The sequence below is a fragment of the Rhyacophila brunnea genome, unplaced genomic scaffold (assembly GCF_057557595.1).
Source record: "Rhyacophila brunnea isolate RB1 unplaced genomic scaffold, BYU_Rbru_1.0 scaffold_2, whole genome shotgun sequence".
Lineage (NCBI taxonomy): Eukaryota > Metazoa > Arthropoda > Insecta > Trichoptera > Rhyacophilidae > Rhyacophila > Rhyacophila brunnea.
Window position 1 is genome coordinate 46,840,091 of NW_028232859.1, and position 23,956 is coordinate 46,864,046.

Below are 23,956 nucleotides of genomic sequence, written 5' to 3' on the forward strand. Positions count from 1 at the left end.
AAAGATAACACAGAAAAGAGAGGTGCTGAGGATTATACTTGCGCATCTATTCTACATACAAGGCTGATATCAGCGGCTATCGAGGATAGTTTTATCATATTTATGTATCGAGGTATTATAATTGTTACAATAAGTTAGCCGTCTAAACTGTCAAAACTGTCTGTCTCGCGCTAAAAGTTAACTTAGTAAAGGTAGGTACTGTAAAAACATGCTGATAGCAGCCTTGTGTATATAATAGATGGGCTGAACTGTCAAAAAGTGGTAAGTATATTTAAATAGCACCTCTCTTGACTGTGTAAACTTTTAGAGCGAGATAGACAATTTGACAGTTTAGACGGCTAATTTATTGTAACAAATATAATAACTCAATACATATGATACCTCCACGTTTCTACGTGAATGGAGGACCCCTTAAGGGCAAAATAGAGCAAATATATGGATGCCACATTCATGGTTCTTATAGTCCGCTAAGCCAAAGTCCTTCTATCGCCGCTCTATGAATAAGATGCTTTGTATTTATTAACTAAAAATGTAAAAAAATACTAGATGATTGAGATAAAGGTTGGTCACGTAGGATTAATATTTATAGTCGTTTTCGAATATTTCAAAGACCATACCTAATGCTGTTCCTTTTGAGCCCAATTCCCCGAATTCAGTAACACGGCTACCTGGCGGGAAAAAAAACCATGGTGGGTAAAAGCCGAAGGTACCCGCCGCGGGCGAGAATGATAGAGAGGGGTGAATGTTCGGGGGTAGATTGAGAGGGACAGCGATAAAACCAAAAAAAGGAGACATGGCCGCGGCACGCGGTAGGTGTCCAGGCTGGCAAGGCAGTAAGATCCAGCCTTCGACCCCTGACGGGCTTCGTGACCCGCTTAGAGTCGACTTTGTGAAAAAAATATAATTTGTGCTGTTTACATACTTTCTTTTAAAACGATTTCTGTATCGACAGGAATCTATTCGGTTAGTCAAAAGTGATCGAGAACGTACCGACTTCTCGTATCAGTTAAGTGACGTGGCTCGCGATTTGTTCATTTTTCGTTGTCTACACAAGGCGCCCATAGCTGTCTGAAGAATTTAAAAATCGAAGAAATTAACTCAGATAACCCTTCTATAAATAATAGTGTAGCCGAGCGACCACTGTTAAAAAAATATAAATTAATCGACCCGTAAAAAATTAATTAATATTCAGCGATCTTTTGACCGACCTTTGATCTCAAATGTGCCTGTAACGTTATAAACTGTGAAAACTTAATAATTGTGTATTGTGTTGTGTATGTAACTTTTTGTGAACCCTAATGAATAATAAAAACTGTTGACCTTTGCGTCGATTAATTGGTGCGTTCATCAAGCGCGGCTCTTCCATTAGGTCATTCGGTCATTGTCCTCCCAAAATAAATACCTTACAATCGACATAATAATATTAATAATATGTACAATGTCATATAATAATATTAATAATAATCGGTGGATTTGAAATTATAAGGCGTACGCTGTGTTTTTGTTTTGTATTCTCGATGGGCAATAATTCGCCACCAACGTCCGGCAATTCAATTCTTGACCCAAACTGAGAATTTTTATAAAATTTTCTCTCTCATTTTTCATACATTAGACAAAGAAAGATATAAAACAATATTCGACGCTTTAAGTTCCAAGGATGCGTGGATATATGCCTCTCGGCCATTGTCCGAGTGTGAAACAAAAAATATTTTCAGCTAATTATGTGAAACAGAATGATAAAGTCGACTAGGGTCCCTTGCTACTGCCACGCCAGAGATTATTGTATGATGTATTTTTTCTGACAGTTGACAATTTTCGACGAATGTCTTTGGTTGTTTTAAACGTATGTAAATAGTTTTTGGTGCAGTTATTATACGAATATACACACAAAGTTTGGTTTTTAGTGATTTATTACATTTTTGTGAAGTTTTGTAGAATTTACGACGGTTTATTTGTTTGAACTGACACAAAATGTCTAATTCAGTGGATTATATTTTAAACGAAATAAAGAATGAGACATTTAACTATGATAAACGTCTACAAGCGAAGATATTAGGCAGGTACATGCCGGATATGAAAATAGTTCAAACAACGAAAGAGAAAAGCAAAGATGTTAACAGATATTTCAACAAGAAAAGCTATCATTTTTGCGAATGGATATGTGGTTGCACATGCACAGCTGTGCAACGGGTGAACATAAAAAGCGACGGATAGATGACAATAGCAACGCAGTAGCAATTAAAGTCTGTGATACAATTATAGTGGAAATAGAAGCACGATTCACATCCAACGATCATCTCATTATATCCGATTTGTTCAATAAAGAAAATTACACTGATTTTAAAAATAATTTTCCCACAAGTCAAGTAAATTTGGTAAAACAGTTAGAAGAAATAAACAAAACCAAGTTAAAAAATGAATTATTGGTGTTTTATCAACAAGATGATTTGCATGGCGCTAATAGTGCAGTTTCTCTTCTACATTTTTTACTCAGCAATAATTTCAACGAAACATTTTCCGAGTCGATCAAAGTTCTCCAATTTATTTGCGTCATACCAATGACAACAGTTGAAAGTGAAAGATGTTTTTCCACTCTCAAAATAATAAAAACCTTTCTACGCAATACGATGGGCCAAGATAGACTGACCGCTCTTGCAATGCTCAGTATTGAAAAAAAATATGTGGGAAAAATAGACAATTTTTATAATCGTGTGATTGATGATTTTTCAAAAAGTAAAGAAAGAAAAGTGGACTTAATTTACAAAAAATTATAACGCGTTGTGTGCAATTTCGGTAACGATGGGTTGGCGTTATGAAAAATGGACATTTTTTGAAGGGTAAGTAGGTACCTATCTATAAAAATTTCTAGCACTTATTATATAATGTATAAAAAGTCAATTTGCAATACGTCTTTTAAGTATACAACGAAAAGGCAAATTAAAATAATATATTCAAAATTGACCTACCAGTTTTTCGGGCCTAAGGCCGCCAATGGCGTTCATTATTTTTATCACCCCGACGTCCTATATTTACCTCAACTGTAAAGACCTACCGTACACTGAACGTGCTCTACCGAACTAAAAAACCAGCTTCTATTGACCGCCCTGAACTATTTAAATCACTGAGCTAGTCGAAGGGTGGAAGCTGGTCGTGTGACTCCCTTAATTACTCATCTATCTATTTTGTTCCAGGTGTTTACTATTTTGTTACTATTTGCCTGGTGTCGTTCGCTACCGCACTCTCCGTTGTCACACTGAACGTGTATCACAGGTAGGTTAACTTCATCAAATTACGCCCTAATTGATTGAAATTTGGAGTAAACTAAGTACACCTTCCTTAAAATGCAGGGTAATTAGAAAAATCTTATGCTTGAGGTATCACGACATAACTTGATCTTTTCATACCATGGGACAATGGAGCATTTAAAATATATTTTTATTTTATATTTATATCACACAAATGGGAGACTATTCAAAATAGATTTTTGAAGTTATACTTCTTTTGGTGCGTTTGGGAAAACAGATCAGAGTGTATTTTTGGCGTGTGACGAAGTTGCGCGCGCCGATGCAACACATAATCTATTTTGGCATGTGACGAAGTTGCGCGCGCCGATGAAACACATAATTTATTATTTCATGCATCATTCAGTATATGCACATGCGCATAGTGGCATTTAGTTAGTCGTTCAATACAACCAAGTAAAGAGTACGTGTTGTATATATAAACAATATTGTGTCATAAAAATATATATGTTTATAAACAAATTTCTGGAGACTAACATTCTACACTGTTAATTTATATTCATAAAACTGTATTTAAAATTATATATCATTAAATAAATAAATTTTGTGAATGTTGAGTTGGTAAATAATTTTAATTCATCATGGGCACTTTTGAATCGATTATAACCGCTGTTTGGCAAAGATCAGTTTTGGTCCAATACAATAATTAAATTATAATTATCGCGTGCGATATGAGAGACAGATGAATCGCGTATGTTTACATCAACCTAATCCACTGTAATATTAATAGACTCAGGTAACGGCTTATTTTGTTTTGTTACGCCAAAGAAGTATAACTTCTAACGCGCGTACATAAGTACACACCAATTTTTTTCAAGTGGTTATATATTTCTCTGAGGTGACATACATATATCGTGTGTTAATAATGACACGCTAATTCTGCACCTTAGGAGAGCATAATATAACGAATGGTTTCCAAGATATCTGATATCTAAGTTATCCGAGACATGCAAGTGGTTCGGGTATTTGAAGAATTAAAACATTTCTCGTTTCACATTCGAGGATTTCGTACGTTTGTAATTTATTACATTGTTCTTTCTATAAATGTATCTAATTTCTCAATTCTGTATCATTTTCCTCATCTAGTATAAAAAATACCTATTCAAATACCTAAAGAACGACCAAAAGCAGGCGACATAATTAAGTTAACAAGTATCGAGAAAATAAGCATCTGGTTTCAAAACCCCGTAAAACAGGTTTCGAACAATTTTGAGTTAGATAATAATAACAGTGTATTTAAATAAATATTTTTGCTAGCTGTACGATATCCAACAAATAAGTTTTTAGAAAGCCAAAAACCGTCAATATTTATGATCAAAAATTAAGGTACATTTCGGCTTGTACTTTTCAAATTCCTCTAAAATGGAAAAGTTAAATAACACAGTGCGTTTTGACGGTCACGCGACACAGATTTCAAAATGACTGCCCGAACAAAATCAAAGCAACTTGGTGTGGATCGACTTTATAATGGAGGCTGAACTAAAAGATGTAAAATTCAATTATCTTTATTCTTTATTATTATAGTAAACGTATCAAGGAAAAGCCTTCGCAATGCACCGAGAGCGGATGAGATACGCTAAATAGCTCAATTTTCGATACACAAATGCATGCTTTATAGATAAAAAAAAAATAATGGTTATGATTTACTGTCCAATTTGTCGTCACATTGTGGTAATACTATATTTATATTCTTTCCAAAAGAGGGGTATGCGGGACATCAGTACCGGAACCGATTCGAGATTTGATACTGTGCAAATTGGCTCGGCTAATGTTCATTAGCTTCGAGGGGACCGCACAGGATAAAAACAAAACTCAGGTGAGGGAAGACTTATACGATAAACTTCATGACCTTTTATCGCACGATTAAGTCTTCAGGTTGTATGTAAAAACACACTGACCGGTGATCGATAGATTATTCCCGAGGATTCGCAAACCTGCATTCAACCTCATTCCAGTTGTATTGTATGCAACATAATTAAATTCGTACTCCTTTCCTAAATAATACATGGGTATACTGCGTCTTATTATTTAGTGTACTATAATTTAACTAATGTGCAATTTTATATTTAAAGTATTTGCCGTGTGCATTTAATAAAAATAATTAATTTATCCAGGTGAAACCTCAAACTGGAAGCCGGTTGGATAGTGATGGGACGTGGGTTGTGGATTTGGAAGGAGTGGCGCCTCCATATATTTCCCACAAATTTATTTTAAGACAGGGCTCCAATAATATTGACGGTAAAACAGTTATGGCGCTTTCTTAATTCACTAGTGTGATAGAGCGAGTGAATGAAGAGAGGTGAAATATTGCACATTTGTAAGGTTACGCATCTCAGTAAAGGATATCTGATGTTGCATAGTACCTATGTGGGGTGAGCGAGCTGCCAAGAGTTTCTCTTAATTAGAAGATTTTACTCAATTTAAAAAAATATATATTTTATTTAATTGGCTGTATAGTTTATTTTTATTTTATTTTAAAAAAAGTCGCTACTCGCATTATTTTGCGCCTAGTGTCAAAACAAAATACAAAAAATGACGATAATAATTTATTTTAGACTGATAAGATGACGTAGGAAAACGGCTTTATCGTCACACGGTCATCCAAATCCCCTATTTATGGTCCACGTAACCAATTCAATTTGTGGCCCCTACGATAAATAAAACATGCAATTTCGTGACCATGAAATCTACCATAGATAATGGATATTTGCAATTGCTACCTTAATTTACTTGTCTCTTAGCAATGGCACGGTTGCGGTATTTGCGTCGAAGAAAATCGCCGTGCATTACATTTTATAGTTTTTGCTTTTAAAGATCGATCAAGTTTGATATGTTCTTGGCAGTCCACTCAACACACACACTATACAACACCAGATATTCCCAACACTCAAGCCTATTTATTTTAATCTTTGTACTTTGTTTATGATAATAATATGTCGATCAACTTAGGACATTTCTGTAGGTAACGGGTTAATTTTAAGAGAAGAAATCATTAATATTGAATTTGACTGAATGGTAACAACGCATTATTTTAGACTTTTAAAACAATGTAAAACGCGCAGTTGTTAATGTTCCCAGAGTGCAATGACCGAGCGACGTGCACGCAGGGCGTCCGTCGCCTGGCCGACGCCGCCGATCGCGCGGAAAAGCGACGCGTCCTGACGGACCGGCGGCAGCGAGCCGCGCAGGAATGGCGACAAGTGGCGATGGTGCTAGACCGGGCACTTTTGGCCATTTTCGTCGTAGTGACCATCTTCACAACAACGTTGATTTTGTGTGGCTCCCAACCGCCCGACGAACCAGACCAAGTGTAACGATCGTGGCCACATTGAACTTCTGTCATCTTTTGAGGGAACAAGACTTTCCATCTCTCTTAATCCTCTACTTCTCTCAGGACAGAGTGAAGGCTACCCCATGTCAGCTCCTTTACTACAGCGCGCCGATGCTATTTCTCTGCTTAGCCTTCCCTGAAAGCGACCCAAAACAACCAGTCTCTCTAGTAGGTTATCTGATCCGCGCCGAACAATTTGCCCAAAAAAAATCAGAATGCGTCTCAAACAAATTATCGAGACAAGTTTCTTTATTTGCAGTCTCTGGATATTAAATGGTTCGTCCTGTGCTCTGTCCAAGACAGTAGCGCACCCAGGGGGGGGGGGCAGGGGGCCTTGGCCCTCCCCAAAATATGAAAATCATCAGAATGATTTTACACATTGAAATCGAAAGCCAATAAACTATACCTTGGGCTTAGACAAACAACACGGCAAAAAATGATTTGTAATTCTCCAGCACCCTTTTTAGTAAAATTTCTTAGATTTTAATTCCTAATACAAAAATTTCGAAACACTAATGTCAGGTTTTTTTAGAAACCCGTTCCCTAATGAAATTCTCGTTGTCCACCCGAATTCCGGAGTGGTATAGGTCATGGCTGGGGAGGGTTGACAGGGCTCTTACCTGGGGGCCCGGGCTGTGGGGGGCCTGGCGTGTCGGGTTGACCAGATAAGTGAGATAAACACACATCATAAATTAGCTTTAATAGTAAAAAAAGTCGCCTGCGGCGCTATTATACTTCATGACTATGAACATTTTAATTTATATAATTGTCCAATATATTTTCTGATTATTATGTGTCGATACTCGACATCTCCATTATTAAAGTAGATGTATAGAAAATTGCCAATAATTCACTGTATAAGTACCCTCAATTTGAACTAAAACATAATTTGAAAAACGTTAATGTAGTATTTCACACTGCCTTTAATCTAAGCGGTGGATATGGGGCACGTCAAATACCCTAGCCCAGTGGTCGGCAAACTCATTAGTCAATAGAGCCAAATATCAACAGTACAACGATTGAGATTTCTTTTGAGAGCCAAATTTCTTAAACTTAAATTATATACGTAGGTAGTAAGTAGGTACACTGCTAATTTACTTAATAAACTTTAGTTAAAGTTTTAAGTCCTAATTAAATTATAGGTAGGTACACTGAATAAAACTGAATATCATACGTAATAATGATCTTATTTATTAATAAAAATTTAATTGTAAGTCAGGTATCCATACAATTGAATCATGACAATTACTGACAAACTCAATGTGAATAATGGCCTTGCATCTCCTTGTAAAGTTTGGGTAAGTTAGGTTCGTATGTTGTTGATTTAATTTTAAGCACGATTCCAGGTTCTCATCGATAAATCGATTTCTTAATTTACTCTTGATTTCCTCTCTTGGAAATCGTTTTACTAACCACAAAACTTGCAATATTAACATTGTTGACAGATTTTATTCAGTACCTAATTAAATACAGAACTTTATTTTTATTGACTCTTCTCCTCAGCTGCTTTCTTTCTTGCATCATCGACAGAATATTTAGCGCAACATTACGAGTTTTTTGTTGTATCTTTTTAAATTTCAATGCGCCAATTTTTCCCGACACATAAATACAGGTCGGTAAGCCATTTAAGTTGTGAATAAACGCGAAGTCTCGGTCTATTCAACATTACATCTACGGTTATCCTCTTCCATTTTCTTTGCTTCTTCTATGTAGCCATGTCAAATATGGCAGAGAGCATCTGTGGCAGAGCCGCACTCAAGGGGCCAAAGAGCCGCAGTTTTCCGACCACTGCCCTAGCCTGAGGGCCCGTTTCAGGATGTGGAGGCCATGGTGTAGGTACACCGAGTGCAATAGACAAAAGACCGATAAACGAGATATTAGGCTGTGTTGTATTGAGTAGGTTGTGTATAATTTAAATACAATAATACTTTTTTGTCCATTTTAGATTAATATGTTGGAACCTTAATATTGAAAAACCAAAAATCTACGATAAACATTCGGCGAAAAGAACAACTACACCCACTACGGTGGTGGTGTAAATCAAAAGAACATTTTTTTCGGTGGAATTCGGCATAAATATTGTAGCTCTCTAGACCAGTGTTCCCCAAACTTTCGACATCTGTGTACCCCTTCTATAATTTTCGTAACACTGAGTACTCCTCGTCAAAGAAAAATGCATATAAGTACTTTAATAACAATCAAAATATATTTATATATTCCTTTTGTAGTACATAAACAAAATAATAATAAACGAAAAATAAAATTCATTCATAATAAAATATAAATAAAAGTTATATTATAAAAATAACATTCATTGGTTATTAGTTTTAATCTGAGGTGCGGTTCCACACCCAAAAGGATGTTCCTTTTTTTACGTAATGTCTACAAATCGCGACCCGAGAACTACAAGGTTCTAAGTGACGATTTTTGGCCAAACTAAAGTAATAATGAGGCAGTCTTCCAAGTCACATTATCTACATACTGTATCAATATGAGGTCAATATTTCTTATATTTTTTCATTAAACCCCAATACTACCGAGTTTTATGTGCACTTTTCAAAATATCTGTGGTACTACAGAGTTCTATCATAATCTGAAAAGATCCGTCGTTCTACAAAGTTCTATGTGCTTTGACATTTCGTGGTTGTGAATACATTTAAAGTTGTTAAAATGGTTTAAATTGCAATATGAAGAGTAAAATCTTGTTGTTTTGTATTTTAAATTTATTATTAAGACTTCATGCAGTGTATTTAACAATAAACCACGAGTATTTAGGCTTTATAGCTTCGAGATACATAACCTCAAAAAATGTTTCGTGATATTTGATATTATTAACAGTAAATTGTGAACTCACTAATAGATGAATTATTATAATATTATGAAACGAAAGTAAGATTTAATTTTATTATCGTTATTATTTAAAATTTCGTTACAAACGATGTTACAATTACATATTCACAAACCGTTCATTTCAATACCTACATAATTGATTATTTTATTAATGTAAATGTCGAACGAACATTGTACACTTTATTCTTTAACCTTTTGTTAATAATAATGTCTAAATATTGAGAGTATTTTAAGGCTATTTCATTCATTGCTTTAATGTTTTAGGTTTAAAAGTCTTCCTGGAAGTGATATAAATATTTGAGATGTTTCAAATCTCAGTAGATGGGGTGAAGAAGTGGTTATGTTGTATTCTAAAATCCCTAATTCTTGAGAATTCCCACACTATAGAGATTTAGTATATTAATTATACAATATCATTATGATGTTATGATGGATCTGAAAGATATGGCTCTTGCTAGCTTGAAGATTATTCTAAAACTGAGGTGAATAATTTAATAGAAGAATTTTTACACAACATTCCCTCAGCCATTAGTAACAACAATCTTGTATTCACAATTACAATAAATGTATCTGATGTAGATGCAGACAACAAGTCAGTTGAAATTGAACAATAAACATTGGGCTTGTTGCATCAACAATAGTTTTGTATTTTTAATAAATTATATTTTCAACATAATTTTCATTTTAAAATGGTATTAAACAAAAATTACAAAAAAATATTTTAGTTTTTCCAAATTTCCCATTTTCCCAACAATTTCCATACATTTTCTCCGGAAAAAATATTATATTAGATAACTTTCAAGAATTTTATTTATTTTAACATGAAAAGTGAAACTATGTGTCCTGAATCACCAGGATCTCCATACAAATTTCAGTTAGTACCTTGTAGTTAAGGCGATTTGTTTGAGTTTCAGGTGGACAAAGTTCTAACTGAATTTATGATATATAAAATTAACCATTAAAAACAAGTTTTGACGTAGTTTTATTGATAGTTACAACATAACAGTACCATCATTGATATATTCAATCAAAAAAATTATTGAAAACATTCACAATTAACAAAATACAAGCTTTCAAAACTTCAACAGCCCATAACTTTTTTGCTGCAGTTGTTCACTTAGAACCCTGTAGTTCTCGGGTCGCGAAATGCTGAAAAAGCAACAGATATGAAGTTGGAAAAGGCAAAATCTATTTTAGGAATGTCTCTGTTAAAACTGGATACACATGTTGCGTTTGCAACCTAAATGATGTTTAAGTACACTCCTTATATTTATTTTGCAAGAATCCGTCTGAAGCTAATCATTCCAACAATTGCTCTGCTTCCGCATGCGATAAACCTTCTAGCATGGATATTGTATTAATGCTTGTTGCACCAGGCGTAGCCATAACTCGGTGCAGCGCAAACCTCCACCAAACTCTTCCCGTACCCCAGGGGGTACGCGTACCACACTTTGGCAAATACTGCTCTAGACCAAGCGGGTAGCACAGCCGATATTATTTAAGTAATCTTTTAGCATACTAGGTACACATGTCCAGCATGGTCGCTGTTCACTGCCAATCCGCCAGTCGCTGATGACACGCTCAACGGTTACCGCCACTATGCCTCCAATTTAATAAAAACTAGGAGAAACTGTACAAATATATCGCCGTGTATTGTGAAAATATGTAAAAATATTTATATGAAGAAGAAAAAGAGCCTATGGGACTAATTTACATTCTCCTCCTTGGGCCTCCCCAATAATAAATCCTGGGTGCGCCACTGGTCCAAGAAATACGAAGCATTCGGCGCCAACACCATATTTCGAGGGCATCATTGCCTTCCGCTCCCTTGACTCAGAGTCCATGACTCGATACCGTACCACGATATATTAAGTACAATATAAACACAAAATAAAAAAATCCATGATGCTACAATTCTATTGCACAAGACCGCTGCATTTTAAATGTCTTACAATCAAATTCCTAATTTAATTTAAAAATAAACTTATTTATTATTTTTTGTGGCACCTGAAATCAACTAGGGCGGAAAGCCCTAAGGCTGGGTCTGGCTACTTTATAACATTTTAGGTAGATAGGTATTTTGTGACATAATTATTATTCTCGATGTATTCAGGAAAGTATGCAAGCAGGGGCTAACTATCCTAGCGGGAGAATGCGGAAAATCTATACAAATAAAAATGTTAAACATTTTGAATACAAACTGTGAAAGATCGCACATGGTAAAGTAGTAGTGGAGTGAGACATCTGAGACGGTCAGGGATATTTTTCCAGATACCATTGAAGAAATTCATACTGAAGTACATATAATGATAACGATGAAACTTTATAATATTCACGTTTGAGTGCCTTTTCACCACTTAAATAATATTAGTCACATTTTTTATAAAAATGCTAATTTTAAATTTATTTATATTTCTCAATAAACCAATAAGATATATGTATAAAATGTGTGTTTTATTGCTAATATTAGTCGGATTAACTATGGAAATATTATAATATTACCCCGTACATAGATTAGTAAATTTTTTTTTTTAACCAATTGAGTTTTAATGAAACAAATAGTTAGAATACTTCTAAGATAGATATTTGAAATCCAATTACATGTACTTTGACTTGTTGCTCACAAAAAACCATAAGTATAAATAGGGGAATGTGGGGAATTTTTGAACTTTGTATTTTCTGTATCTCAAAAATGACAATTTCTGACTTACCCTTATCCCAACCCACGAATAATAATACAACTGGGATGGTCTAACTTTGTTTAATTACTACCTATTGGTAGTTTATTTTTTTTTTGAAATTCAAATGTATTTATTTTACATTATCATGAATATGACAAATTATAAATTCAAAGCGTTCACGACATGACATTAAGTAAGTGTTGACAATTTTTCTAATAAAAATACGGGGTAATGTGAGTAAATAATACGATCATAAATTAAGAAAAATAAAAGTACATGGAAGCACACAGCGTGAACTAGGTTGATAGACCCTATCTTATAAACTTATAAAACAAGTCCACCTAATTTCACCTCGAAAAAGTGGAATATATCAATATCCGAAGCGAATTGAATAAACATACTTATTGTCCTCCCAATTGGCATTACTAATGGCAGGTTAGTTCTGCATCTTTTAAAGGCCCGCTTTCATTAATCTTGTGATTGGGACGGGTATCTTTCCAGAAATGTGGAAGATGTCAAAGGTTACTCCAATCCATAGGAGTGGTACCAAGTCATCAGTGGAGAACTACAGGCCGGTAGCTGTTCTTTCGGCACCCGAAAATAAACTTGAGATGATCATGCATAACATGATTTCTCCAAAAATTGAGTCATTTGTAATGGATGAGCAGCATGGATTTAAAGTAGGCCGATCAACGGAAACTAACCTGATAGTATTTGTAAATGATGTGTCGTCAGCACTAGACAGAGGCCTCAGGTTGAGTGTTCCTACAATGACATCTCAAACGCGTTTGACAGAGTCAATCACGAGATCTTGTTTGAAAAACTCCAACTAATTGAATTGTCCAATCGTTTTCTGAAATAAAGTTATTCGGGAGCTATTTTAGGAATCGTCAACACTATGCATCGTACGGCGTCTACCGGTCACAGATATTCAATACATTTTCTGGAGTCCCTCAGGGCTCAAACTTGGGGCCATTGCTGTTTACGATTTTTATAAATGACATAGCAATGGTCATTAAAAATGCTGTGTTTATGTTGTTAGCTGATGACTTGAAACGCTTCATGGAAGTTGTCACCTTGGATGATTGTCGTCAACTCCAACTTGATATAGATACTATATTAGATTAGGCCAGGCGTAACAAACTAGACTTCAATATTGAAAAATGCAATATTTTATCGTTTACCGGAGCCTCGCAATTATTTTTTTGCAACGTTTGATGCATGGCAGAGTTCCTTCGCACATACCATCTATAAGGGATCTTGGCATTACATTTGACAGTGGGATATAATTTAGTGGCCATATAGCTATCAATTGTAAAAAGGAGCTACAAATGTTGGGCTTTGTCTTTCGTACTTCTCGGGTCTTTTCGGACGTTACTGTATTAAAAATCCTTTATAATTCCCTAGTTAGGAGCCGGCTTGAGGATGGGTCGATTGTTTGGGCTCCGCATCAATACAAATATGACCTTCTGGTGGAGCGAGTTCAAAAGAAATTTTTGAGACTCCTTTATTTGAGGTTATATTCGGGTTTTAGTGTCAGAAGGGGTGACTACAAAAACACAGTTTTGAGATAATCGAGAATTTTTTTTAAAGTTTCAGCAGATATCAATTTGACAATATAATTATGTTGACTTTTTGTTAGATATAAAATATACTATATGGAGTTAACAACAGTTTACTATAATTAACAAAAACAAAAAGTTTTATATTATGAGATAAAATTAAAGAATAAAATAAAATGGCACTCTTACATCCTTCTGACATTAACATAAATACCAAATGAGCCAATAAGAAATATTGTGTGTATACATAAAGTGTATGTTGAGTTGAGAATTACGTAATTCTTGATACTGTTATTGAATTCAATCGTCGCCTTCCATGTCACTTTCCACTGGAAAATCACCAGAAGAAGCTGGAACCAAGTTTTTATAAAATATGGAATATGGCTCATGAATTTATTTAGAATTGCATAGATCTATAAGATCTTTAAGCGTATGTGGCAATGCGCAGTGGCTTAAAAGACATAGGTTTCAAATTCTAATGGATTAAAGTTTTGTACTATTCCATTTGAGTTGTTTTTTGGGTTTTGCCGTTCGGCATCTTCAGGCACTATGTGCACTCACCAAGAAGAAGCATATGGGCGAAAACCCGGGTCGCAAAAAACGACTCAAATGGAATAGTACAAAACTTAAATTTATTAGAATTTAAATTCAAATTCTATCAAGTACCTTCGGTCGATAGTATTAATATAATAACATAGGTTTTTAATTCAAATATATCAATATCCTTCTTCCTATTCGATCGAATAACTTCAATTTTAAGAAAATTGTCATCATTCTGTTCATATTTATAGTAAATGTGTTCAGGGTCATCCTTTCTAAATAAACACCACATTATTTTCAACCAATTTACTGGATTGCCTGTTGCTGATTTATTTTTTAATTTTTTATTAAGCATACATTTTTGCAGACACCATAATTTAAAAAAATATTTTAGGTCATTTCAAATTCTTCATAAACGGTTTTATGGGTTGCATTTTTAGTTTTCTTTATCCCCGCCATGCGAACAGCTGTAAACGAGCACACAGGGTCAAACACTTCGAGAGAAAAAACATTCGATTGATGATAGGTATTTCGTATTTCTGAACAGCATATAAAAACAATTCTCCCACCTTTACATTCCTATTCTGTCCGGAACATGTATCGAGAAAAAAAGTTATAAGTTTTCCATTAGCATTTTTTTTTTAAATAATCATGAATCCCCGAAGCTACTTCAGTGGGTCTATTCTATACTTATCGAACACTAAATTGATAAATAGTATCAAACTAAGGGTAGGTTCGTATCAAAATATTAGCACTTATTGTAACAATTACACGAAGCCGGTTTTTATTGTTGCAATAAGTGCGATATTTTAACAGCAGCAAGATAGGTGCTGTTAAAATATAGCACTTATTGCAACAATAAAAACCGGCTTCGTGTGATTGTTACAATAAGTGCTAATATTTTGATACAAACCTACCCTAAGTTTGATAATATTTTTCACTTTATCACTTTAGCGGTCGATAAGCATAGAATAGACCCACAGATCCTCTTTTAGCAGTGGCCTCGTGCCACATGTAGCAGTACGCTATTTTTTGCAACATTTAATAGATATTGTTAGATGATAGACAGCCAATTTATTTTGTAGAATATTTGGCATTATACTTAGGGCAATACAGTACGGATTGCACATCAAACTCCACTAACTGACAGTCTCGTTCATTTGCTTGTTATATAATAGTATTTTTTTTAAATACGTGCGGTATTCTTTCGGGATATATGAGACTTGAAATCTTTTTGAATTCTTTCCTTTTCTTCAACAGTCATAATATGTTAAAATTAGTAAGATGTATCACACAGGTCATTCTTAGGAGTGTGAAAGCTCAAATTAAAATTTTGCTGAAAAATATTTCTATATAAACATAATTTTTCAGGTAGGTAGGTAGGTACTCACTTATTTTATTGACTTCAGCACATTTATCTTTCTAAAGCTCATCCATAATGCTGATATTAAGTTCTCTAGGCAAGAAAATTCGTATACTTACGAGCATAATGTGCTGGCAAAATTGGAAATGATCTTATGTGGTTTTGTACAAACTCATTTTCATCTGTTGGGTTTTATTTTACACCAAGAAGGTGGTGACCTCTCTGATCAATTTTCACAATATTATTTTCATGTATACTACCTTATATACCGAATCTACCATATCGATATGAAACGATAATGCAAAATATTAATGTTGCTTAGTGTCAGAAGGGTGTATCGCCCGATATCCATATTGCATAGTATATGTTATTTAGTGACACAACGAGGTAGAGGTGTTAAATCGTTATGACACTAATTATTTTGAAATAATTGTAGTTACCATAACGCCTAACTTTGTAGGCTTTAAAGATAGAGATTCATCGTTCTGACATAATATAAAGCTGCAAAAACTGAATATAGTGGCATATTCACATTAAAACAGCAATTTTGTAGTTACACCCTTCTGACACTAAATCTCCGAATCGATACTATCCGTGGTTTTATCCAACTGGATTCCTCTTAGGTATGCTAACATACTGTAGTTTAAATGCTAGAAGATATCAATATTTGGCCACGATTTTTTTTAACTTATACGTGGTGTAAATGAGAACTCTGCCATTCTTAGTGGTATTGACTTGTATGTCCGCGATAACTATCTTATAAATCGGGAACATCTGTTGTTTCTTCTTACAAGGTGCAGAACTAACCTGCTAATGGTGATGCCAATTGGGATGGCAATAACTCTGTTCAACCAAATCGCTTCGTATGTTGATATATTCTGCCTACGTGAGGATGAGTATAGGTGGATGTTGTTTTATAAATTCTTAAAAATAAATAGAGTCTACATAGCTCATTCGGTGTGCTTCAATGCTGTATAATTTATATTTTTTATAATTTTTGTACCCTTTACTTTACTTTTCACACTGTTTTTCTGTTACTGCATATATTTATTTCTTCTACTGTTTCCTTGTTTTTATATGTCATGCTGTGAACGTATCAAATTTATAATTTGTAATGTTCACCGTATGTAAAAAAAATAATTTGAATTTGAATTAATATCTTCCAGCTTGATTTAATTACAAAGAGGTTGAATTACAAACGTCTTGAATACATATTGCAGTTATTTAGAATTAATGCGCACGAGTCATAGACGGATCAATAACTTAAATTGCGAGAGCACTCACATGGACAGTAACATTTATGAGTTTAAATCCCACTCGTTTCAGCCCTTTTGTAATATATGTGTTTTTGTGTTTTTTTTTAAATTATGCATTTTAATTAAAAATTATCTAACATTCTTAACACTTTTTACATTCAGTATATTTATAACAAAATAAAAAAATATTTGAATTATCTTTAGCTATGTAGCTGACTCAAAAGAATGTTAATATAATAAATCATTTTTAAAACTGGATAAAGAGCAAAAACAATGCACACAACTATTTCCACACGAATAGTCACAATATAAAATCAGGCATCTACGAATGATTAATAATGAACTAGAAAAAAATAAAAAAGCTCTACATACTGTCGAGGTTGCCGATCTATGGATTAGAAGCGCGAGCTTTCGGAAAGCTATTCTGTTTGCCCTCAAATATTCTCCCGCCCTCATAGAATGCGGTCGCGCTTTTACAATCCGGGCTCTTGATTTAAATTAACTTTGCAATATTGACGACCGTACCTCTAACTAAAATTTCCCTTATTTAGGTTTAGTTAAGACATATTTTTTTTAAATTGTCAAATTGGTTTTGAATCAAGTAAAATACCTTTTATTATTTGTTTAGTAAAAAGTGACGAAAATAATTATTCATATGCATACTAACTTTACTCTCAGTAGGATATTAATCCTTTGTGGCAAATATGCACTTCAGATTGTAATAACTGATTGATATTGTAATAAATACATACCTACATACATATCTACATTCCCACACATCATCTACGAAGACGTATATTCGATATGACAAGGGAGTGTTATTTAATTTTGTAATATGCGAACTAGTAAACCTCATATCAGCTTGAATACATTAATCTGCGGAGCACAGATAAGATGAAGAAAGGGATTTGATTAAAGCACATGACACAAATTTATATTTCAATAAGTTTAGTTACTTACTATTTACAAATTATTAGTAACTTTTAAGAGATTGATTGATAGAATAACTTAATATGTTTACCTCCAAAAGGTTAGTTCTTTAATTTGCATCGTTAATTATCGAATATCTATTTATTTTAAATATTAATTCTGTCTAAATAATAAATACCTACCCGACGTAAAAATAACCAAGCATTTTAAAATGCTGCTGCTTTTAAGAAATCGTGTGGAAAATCAAAGGTGGAGTCAATATGTTTATGTTATGATTGTTACATGTGTTTTTATAACAGGTAAGATTTTCAAATTCAATATTAGAATTATTATTGTAATAGCTCACATCCTTTCTTTAGCGAATTTACTTTAACATTCCTATTTTATGAAAAACTATTTATTTACAGAAATAAAAACGGAAAACAAGACAGTGCTTGATTTATTATTTAATATTGTTATTTTTTAGATGGACTCAACTTTCCTTTAATAAAATATCACAGTACATAAGCAGGTTACCTACCTGCTGATATTGTAATGCAATGGTCAGATATTTATCATTTGTAAATTTATGAAAGCTTAATCGACAAATTTCTCATTAGAAGAATTTAAACCTTTTGTTTATCCATATAACCTGTAAACCAAGAAAACAAATGCAACCGTAAATTTTGGAAAACTAGTCATCAAACTAGCAAGGGGCGCATTTTTTTACTGTCCCGGACGCTAAACTATCTCGGTATACCCCTTATTATAAGGAAGACTTTGTCCTAAAAACGAGCGAATTCTTCGCGATATACGAATGTTGGTAAGATTAAATAGGTATATACGCTTTATTATATACTTGGTAACTTTGACTTAATTAATTAAATAGACTGAAGACATATTGGAAGTAAGTAGGTAGGTACACACAAAACATAAACATAAAAGTTTACGTGTAACAAAATAACAATTTTCTGGAACAACAAAATTTTACTGTCGTTCTTATTTTATACGGTTAAAGCCGAAAGGGATTTAAATTTAAAAATTGAGACAAAATAATGGTAATTTTTAAATAATTACGAAAATATGAATAAGTAGGTATATATTTTATAATATCTAACGGGGCGTTTTACGTGGGCGAAGTCGCGCGAAGCGTTGAGCTGCACGCGCAACTCATATGTATAACCGTGTGTGAAACTGTTCGTAAACAGTCTTCTTTTGGTTGTACGTTTATACGGTTAAACGTTTCCGCTCATCGCTTCGCCGACGTCGCTCACGTAAGACGAGCCGTAAGTCATAATTGTGTTAATGATTAATGCTTTAATATCTTGGAAGGATATAAAAGTCCATAAAAACGTCATAATATTATTTCGTGGCTTAAAATATTTAATGTTGATAAGATAACAATGATAACTTGATAACCCATAAAATTTACAACTGATATTTCAGGTTTGAGTTATTTTCAAAGTAGTTTTTATCTATACGAGTGATTCCCAACATTTTCGTATCATGCCACACTGATAAAGTAAATACTTTTTTTAAACTTCCTAATAATTAACATGAGCATTTATCTTTTTTTTAGCTGAAAAAATGATGTAAGAATGTGTAAAGAATAACTAAAAAATAGTTATAAGATTAACGTCTAATCAGATTAATTACGTACCTACGTGTTTTTATTTTTCAGTACCAGAAGTCAAAAGCGACGTTCACGAATACAGATTATCTCGGTGGCTGATGGCAGCTTATGATCCTGGAGTACGGCCAGTTGCTAATCATGAACAAGAGCTTCCAGTCACCTTTGGTGTATCTCTGCATCATATTATCGATGTGGTGAGTATCAAAAAATCCACATTTATAATGGCTAAGTTAATTAAATGATCTCACACAAATATCGATTTAGAATTAATTAAATGTATGGATAAAAAGATATTTAAGCTCAAATTACATTGGCAGATTCTCAAATCGACCGTCAGCCACGATCGTGAGGGGCAGCTCTACCTTAAGGATTCGTAGGGACCATTTCCACATCGTTATCATGTCAAAAATACACGTCCGATATTTTTTATCATTGCCATAATATACCTACTTAATTAGGTACATGATTAAATGAACTATTTAATTTATTTTATCCATCTAAACTCGTCGCAATTTTATAGAGATATGTATTTATTATTATCATACAAATAGATAAAGCAAAGATTTTAATTTATATAATACATAATAACATAATGATGATTCCGCGGTATTATAATGATTAATAAAATTCAATACGCCCTATTTCACGGTGACACCTATAAACAAAATAAATTAAGAAAGCTATTGCGCTTATTTTTCGCTGACCGGGGTGGGGTCACTCAGTCCCATCCCGTCGCCGCGGTATAAATATACACATACTGGGGAGCGAATCAAATAACCCCATAGGTGAGTAAAAACGCTCGCTGTATCTCGTTGTTCAAAACTGATAATGGTAAGTCTATAATAAGAATTATTATTTTTAAGCACGCTTTTTAGATATGATTAAGTAACGACTCAGACAATCATATTATTTATGCTGAACAAGTACTCATTTCTTCAATAATAAAATCATATTTTTATAAGTAGCTTGGTACATAATATATAATATGAGAAAGTAGGTATGCATGTATATTTAATAATTAATGGCTAAACCCCAACACCTAGAAAGTCATCGAGCCGCCACTGCATACATCGCACCGTGAGTGTAAAACCAAGGCATCTGCAAAAGACATATCTTGGATATATTAGGCTTTGAAGTCTTCTTTTTTAAGAGAAATAAAGTTTCTAAAAAAACCGTAATATTTGGTTTATATCTACATTATATTGCATGTTCTTTCAGTTACTTCACTTTTACATTATGAGGTTCACGACTTTTGCAGTTGTTTTGCATTTAATCTCGAAATTGAAAAATTTGCAGATGCGTTGGTTTTACACTCACGGTGCGATTATATTAATGCCTTTAATAAGAGTTGCAAACAATTGTAGCGTACGAATCTGTCATTATTATTTAACCGAATACCTAAATAAGGCTTAACCCTTGCATAATATCTTTTATTTTGTTAACTGTAAATTCATGGTGGAACTGCATTGTATTGTTGTTTTTATTTAATAAAACGCAATTTTTTGTAGTACTTATTCCACTTTTAATCAAGAGATTAGGACCGGTTTCGTCCGCCTCAGAGGGACATTTTCAACTGAATACATTTTTTTAAAACAATATTTATCAAACAAAATCCAAAGCGATAGAAATAATATAACAATATGTAAATAAATAATTATCCGTCCAATAATACCTTTCCAACAACAAATTAATTTAAAACTAATGAGGTTGGACATTAATATTTCCTACTACGTCAGGGGCATTAAACAAATTATTTTAAATATTAACAAACCACAAAATATGAAACAATCTACACTTACAATAACATTTATATAAACAAATAATTATGATTAGTCAAAATTTACAATAAAAATTTATAAAAAAAATAAAATAAACAATATTATCAATTGAAATGAGATCGAATACAAAAACAAATATAACCAAAATATGAGTCAAAATTAAATAAAAATTAAAATAATAAATAATGTACAATATATAAAGTTATGTTATAACAATCCCAAATATGGAGAAGACACAAAATATAATTGATCATTTAACAAATTAGAATTGGGCAAAAATTTATACCTATTAATTTCTAGGATTTCCTGTTTATCCAATTTTATAGATTTCTCATTCAAATGCAGGATTTTAAAATTTTTACTGATATTGAAAGAGTGATTATTTAAACTTAAATGATTTCCAAAAGATGAAGATTCATTGCCATTTTTAGCACAGGCTAAAATATGTTCTGTGATCCTAGTGTTAAAAGAACGTCCCGTTTGTCCAACATATTTGGCATCACAAGAGTCACAACTTAATAGATAAATTCCACTTTGGTTAAGTTTATCTAATCTATCTTTAGTATTCACCAGTATTGAATTCAAATTTTGTGTGTTGTAAAATGTTACATTGAAAAGTTTTTTATCTATGTTTAACAAAATAAAAGAAATTAAAGAAGCCAGTACGGCAAAACTTACTGTCTTGTATAAGAAATACAAATTTTATCATCACAACACAGAGTTTATCATCACAACACATCTGGTTCAATCGTGAATGTCTTCGCCTTAAGGTTGTGCCAAAGTACGTGAATATAAAAACGAAATCTGGATCTCCGATTGCGTTGAAAGTCCTCAAACTTGCGCAGCTCGCTTGGATCAAATCGGAAATCAAGAAATGGTACAACATCAGGGATTCGTCGAGTGTCTATGTGTTCTTTATTCATAATTTATTGACAAGCAGATTACATCCATTCGAGTTTGATACCCTTGATTATAAAATTAGATCACACATTAAAAATGTTGTGCATAAAACTTTTATAGCTCGAAAGAGTAAAATTGATCGATTGGTGAATGTAAAAACTACGTTAAAGGTGAATGTTAATATAATTGAGGAAAAAATAAAATTTTCTGAACGATTGGTGAACACAACTGTGAATTTTAATGAAGATGAAACGACTTTATTGAAAAAAGGTCTTAAATATTGTCCTAATCTTCAGGTAACCAATAAAGATTTAGAAAACTTGGCCATTGATGTTGACATCTCTTTAAAGTCGGACATGGCGACACGATACTTGTGCTCTACTATTTTAAAGAAGGAATTAAATAATATTAATAATTAAAATCATTCAGAAATTAGTGCTGTAAGATCGATTAAGAATAAAATAAAATCTTGTAATTTAGTGATAAGTCAATTCAATTCACAATGGAACTAGGGAAGAGTACAATTAACTTCTTGGATTTAACAATCAATGTTACAAATAACAAACATACATTTAGCATTTTTAGAAAGGATACCTTCAGTGATAACATTATTAATAACTCTTCTAGACACTATATCTCACATAAATTATCAGTTTTCCATGCTTTAATACATCGTTTATTAATGGTTCCTATGTCTGAAAATAGTTTTGCTTTGGAGTTAAAGACGATTAACCAAATCGATTTTAATAACGGTTATGACTCAAGTTTGATTGATCACATTCTGGCCAACAAATCTAAAAAAATAGATTTATTAAATGTGACCTCTGGCTTGGTAATAGATGAAGCCAGTGTTAAAAAACGCTGGGTCAAATTATGTTTCTTAGGAAGAGTGTCTGAGAATATTTAAAAAAAATAGATAAAAAACTTTTCAATGTAACATTTTACAACACACAAAATTTGAATTCAATACTGGTGAATACTAAAGATAGATTAGATAAACTTAACCAAAGTGGAATTTATCTATTAAGTTGTGACTCTTGTGATGCCAAATATGTTGGACAAACGGGACGTTCTTTTAACACTAGGATCAAAGAACATATTTTAGCCTGTGCTAAAAATGGCAATGAATCTTCATCTTTTGGAAATCATTTAAGTTTAAATAATCACTCTTTCAATATCAGTAAAAATTTTAAAATCCTGCATTTGAATGAGAAATCTATAAAATTGGATAAACAGGAAATCCTAGAAATTAATAGGTATAAATTTTTGCCCAATTCTAATTTGTTAAATGATCAATTATATTTTGTGTCTTCTCCATATTTGGGATTGTTATAACATAACTTTATATATTGTACATTATTTATTATTTTAATTTTTATTTAATTTTGACTCATATTTTGGTTATATTTGTTTTTGTATTCGATCTCATTTCAATTGATAATATTGTTTATTTTATTTTTTTTATAAATTTTTATTGTAAATTTTGACTAATCATAATTATTTGTTTATATAAATGTTATTGTAAGTGTAGATTGTTTCATATTTTGTGGTTTGTTAATATTTAAAATAATTTGTTTAATGCCCCTGACGTAGTAGGAAATATTAATGTCCAACCTCATTAGTTTTAAATTAATTTGTTGTTGGAAAGGTATTATTGGACGGATAATTATTTATGTACATATTGTTATATTATTTCTATCGCTTTGGATTTTGTTTGATAAATATTGTTTTAAAAAAATGTATTCAGTTGAAAATGTCCCTCTGAGGCGGACGAAACCGGTCCTAATCTCTTGATTAAAAGTGGAATAAGTACTACAAAAAATTGCGTTTTATTAAATAAAAACAACAATA

General features: G+C 32.8%; 1 protein-coding gene across 1 annotated transcript in view; it reads left to right on the forward strand.

Annotated features, from left to right (window-relative positions):
• LOC147072422 (acetylcholine receptor subunit alpha-like) overlaps positions 1 to 23,956 on the forward strand; it is an 81,838-nt gene that overhangs the window by 27,292 nt on the left and 30,590 nt on the right. Inside the window, exons 7-10 of the mRNA XM_085947315.1 lie at positions 3,192 to 3,270; positions 5,004 to 5,118; positions 5,417 to 5,540; positions 19,476 to 19,621. Of these exons, the coding sequence (XP_085803441.1) occupies positions 3,192 to 3,270; positions 5,004 to 5,118; positions 5,417 to 5,540; positions 19,476 to 19,621 (464 nt within the window). The remainder of the gene's footprint in view (positions 1 to 3,191; positions 3,271 to 5,003; positions 5,119 to 5,416; positions 5,541 to 19,475; positions 19,622 to 23,956) is intronic.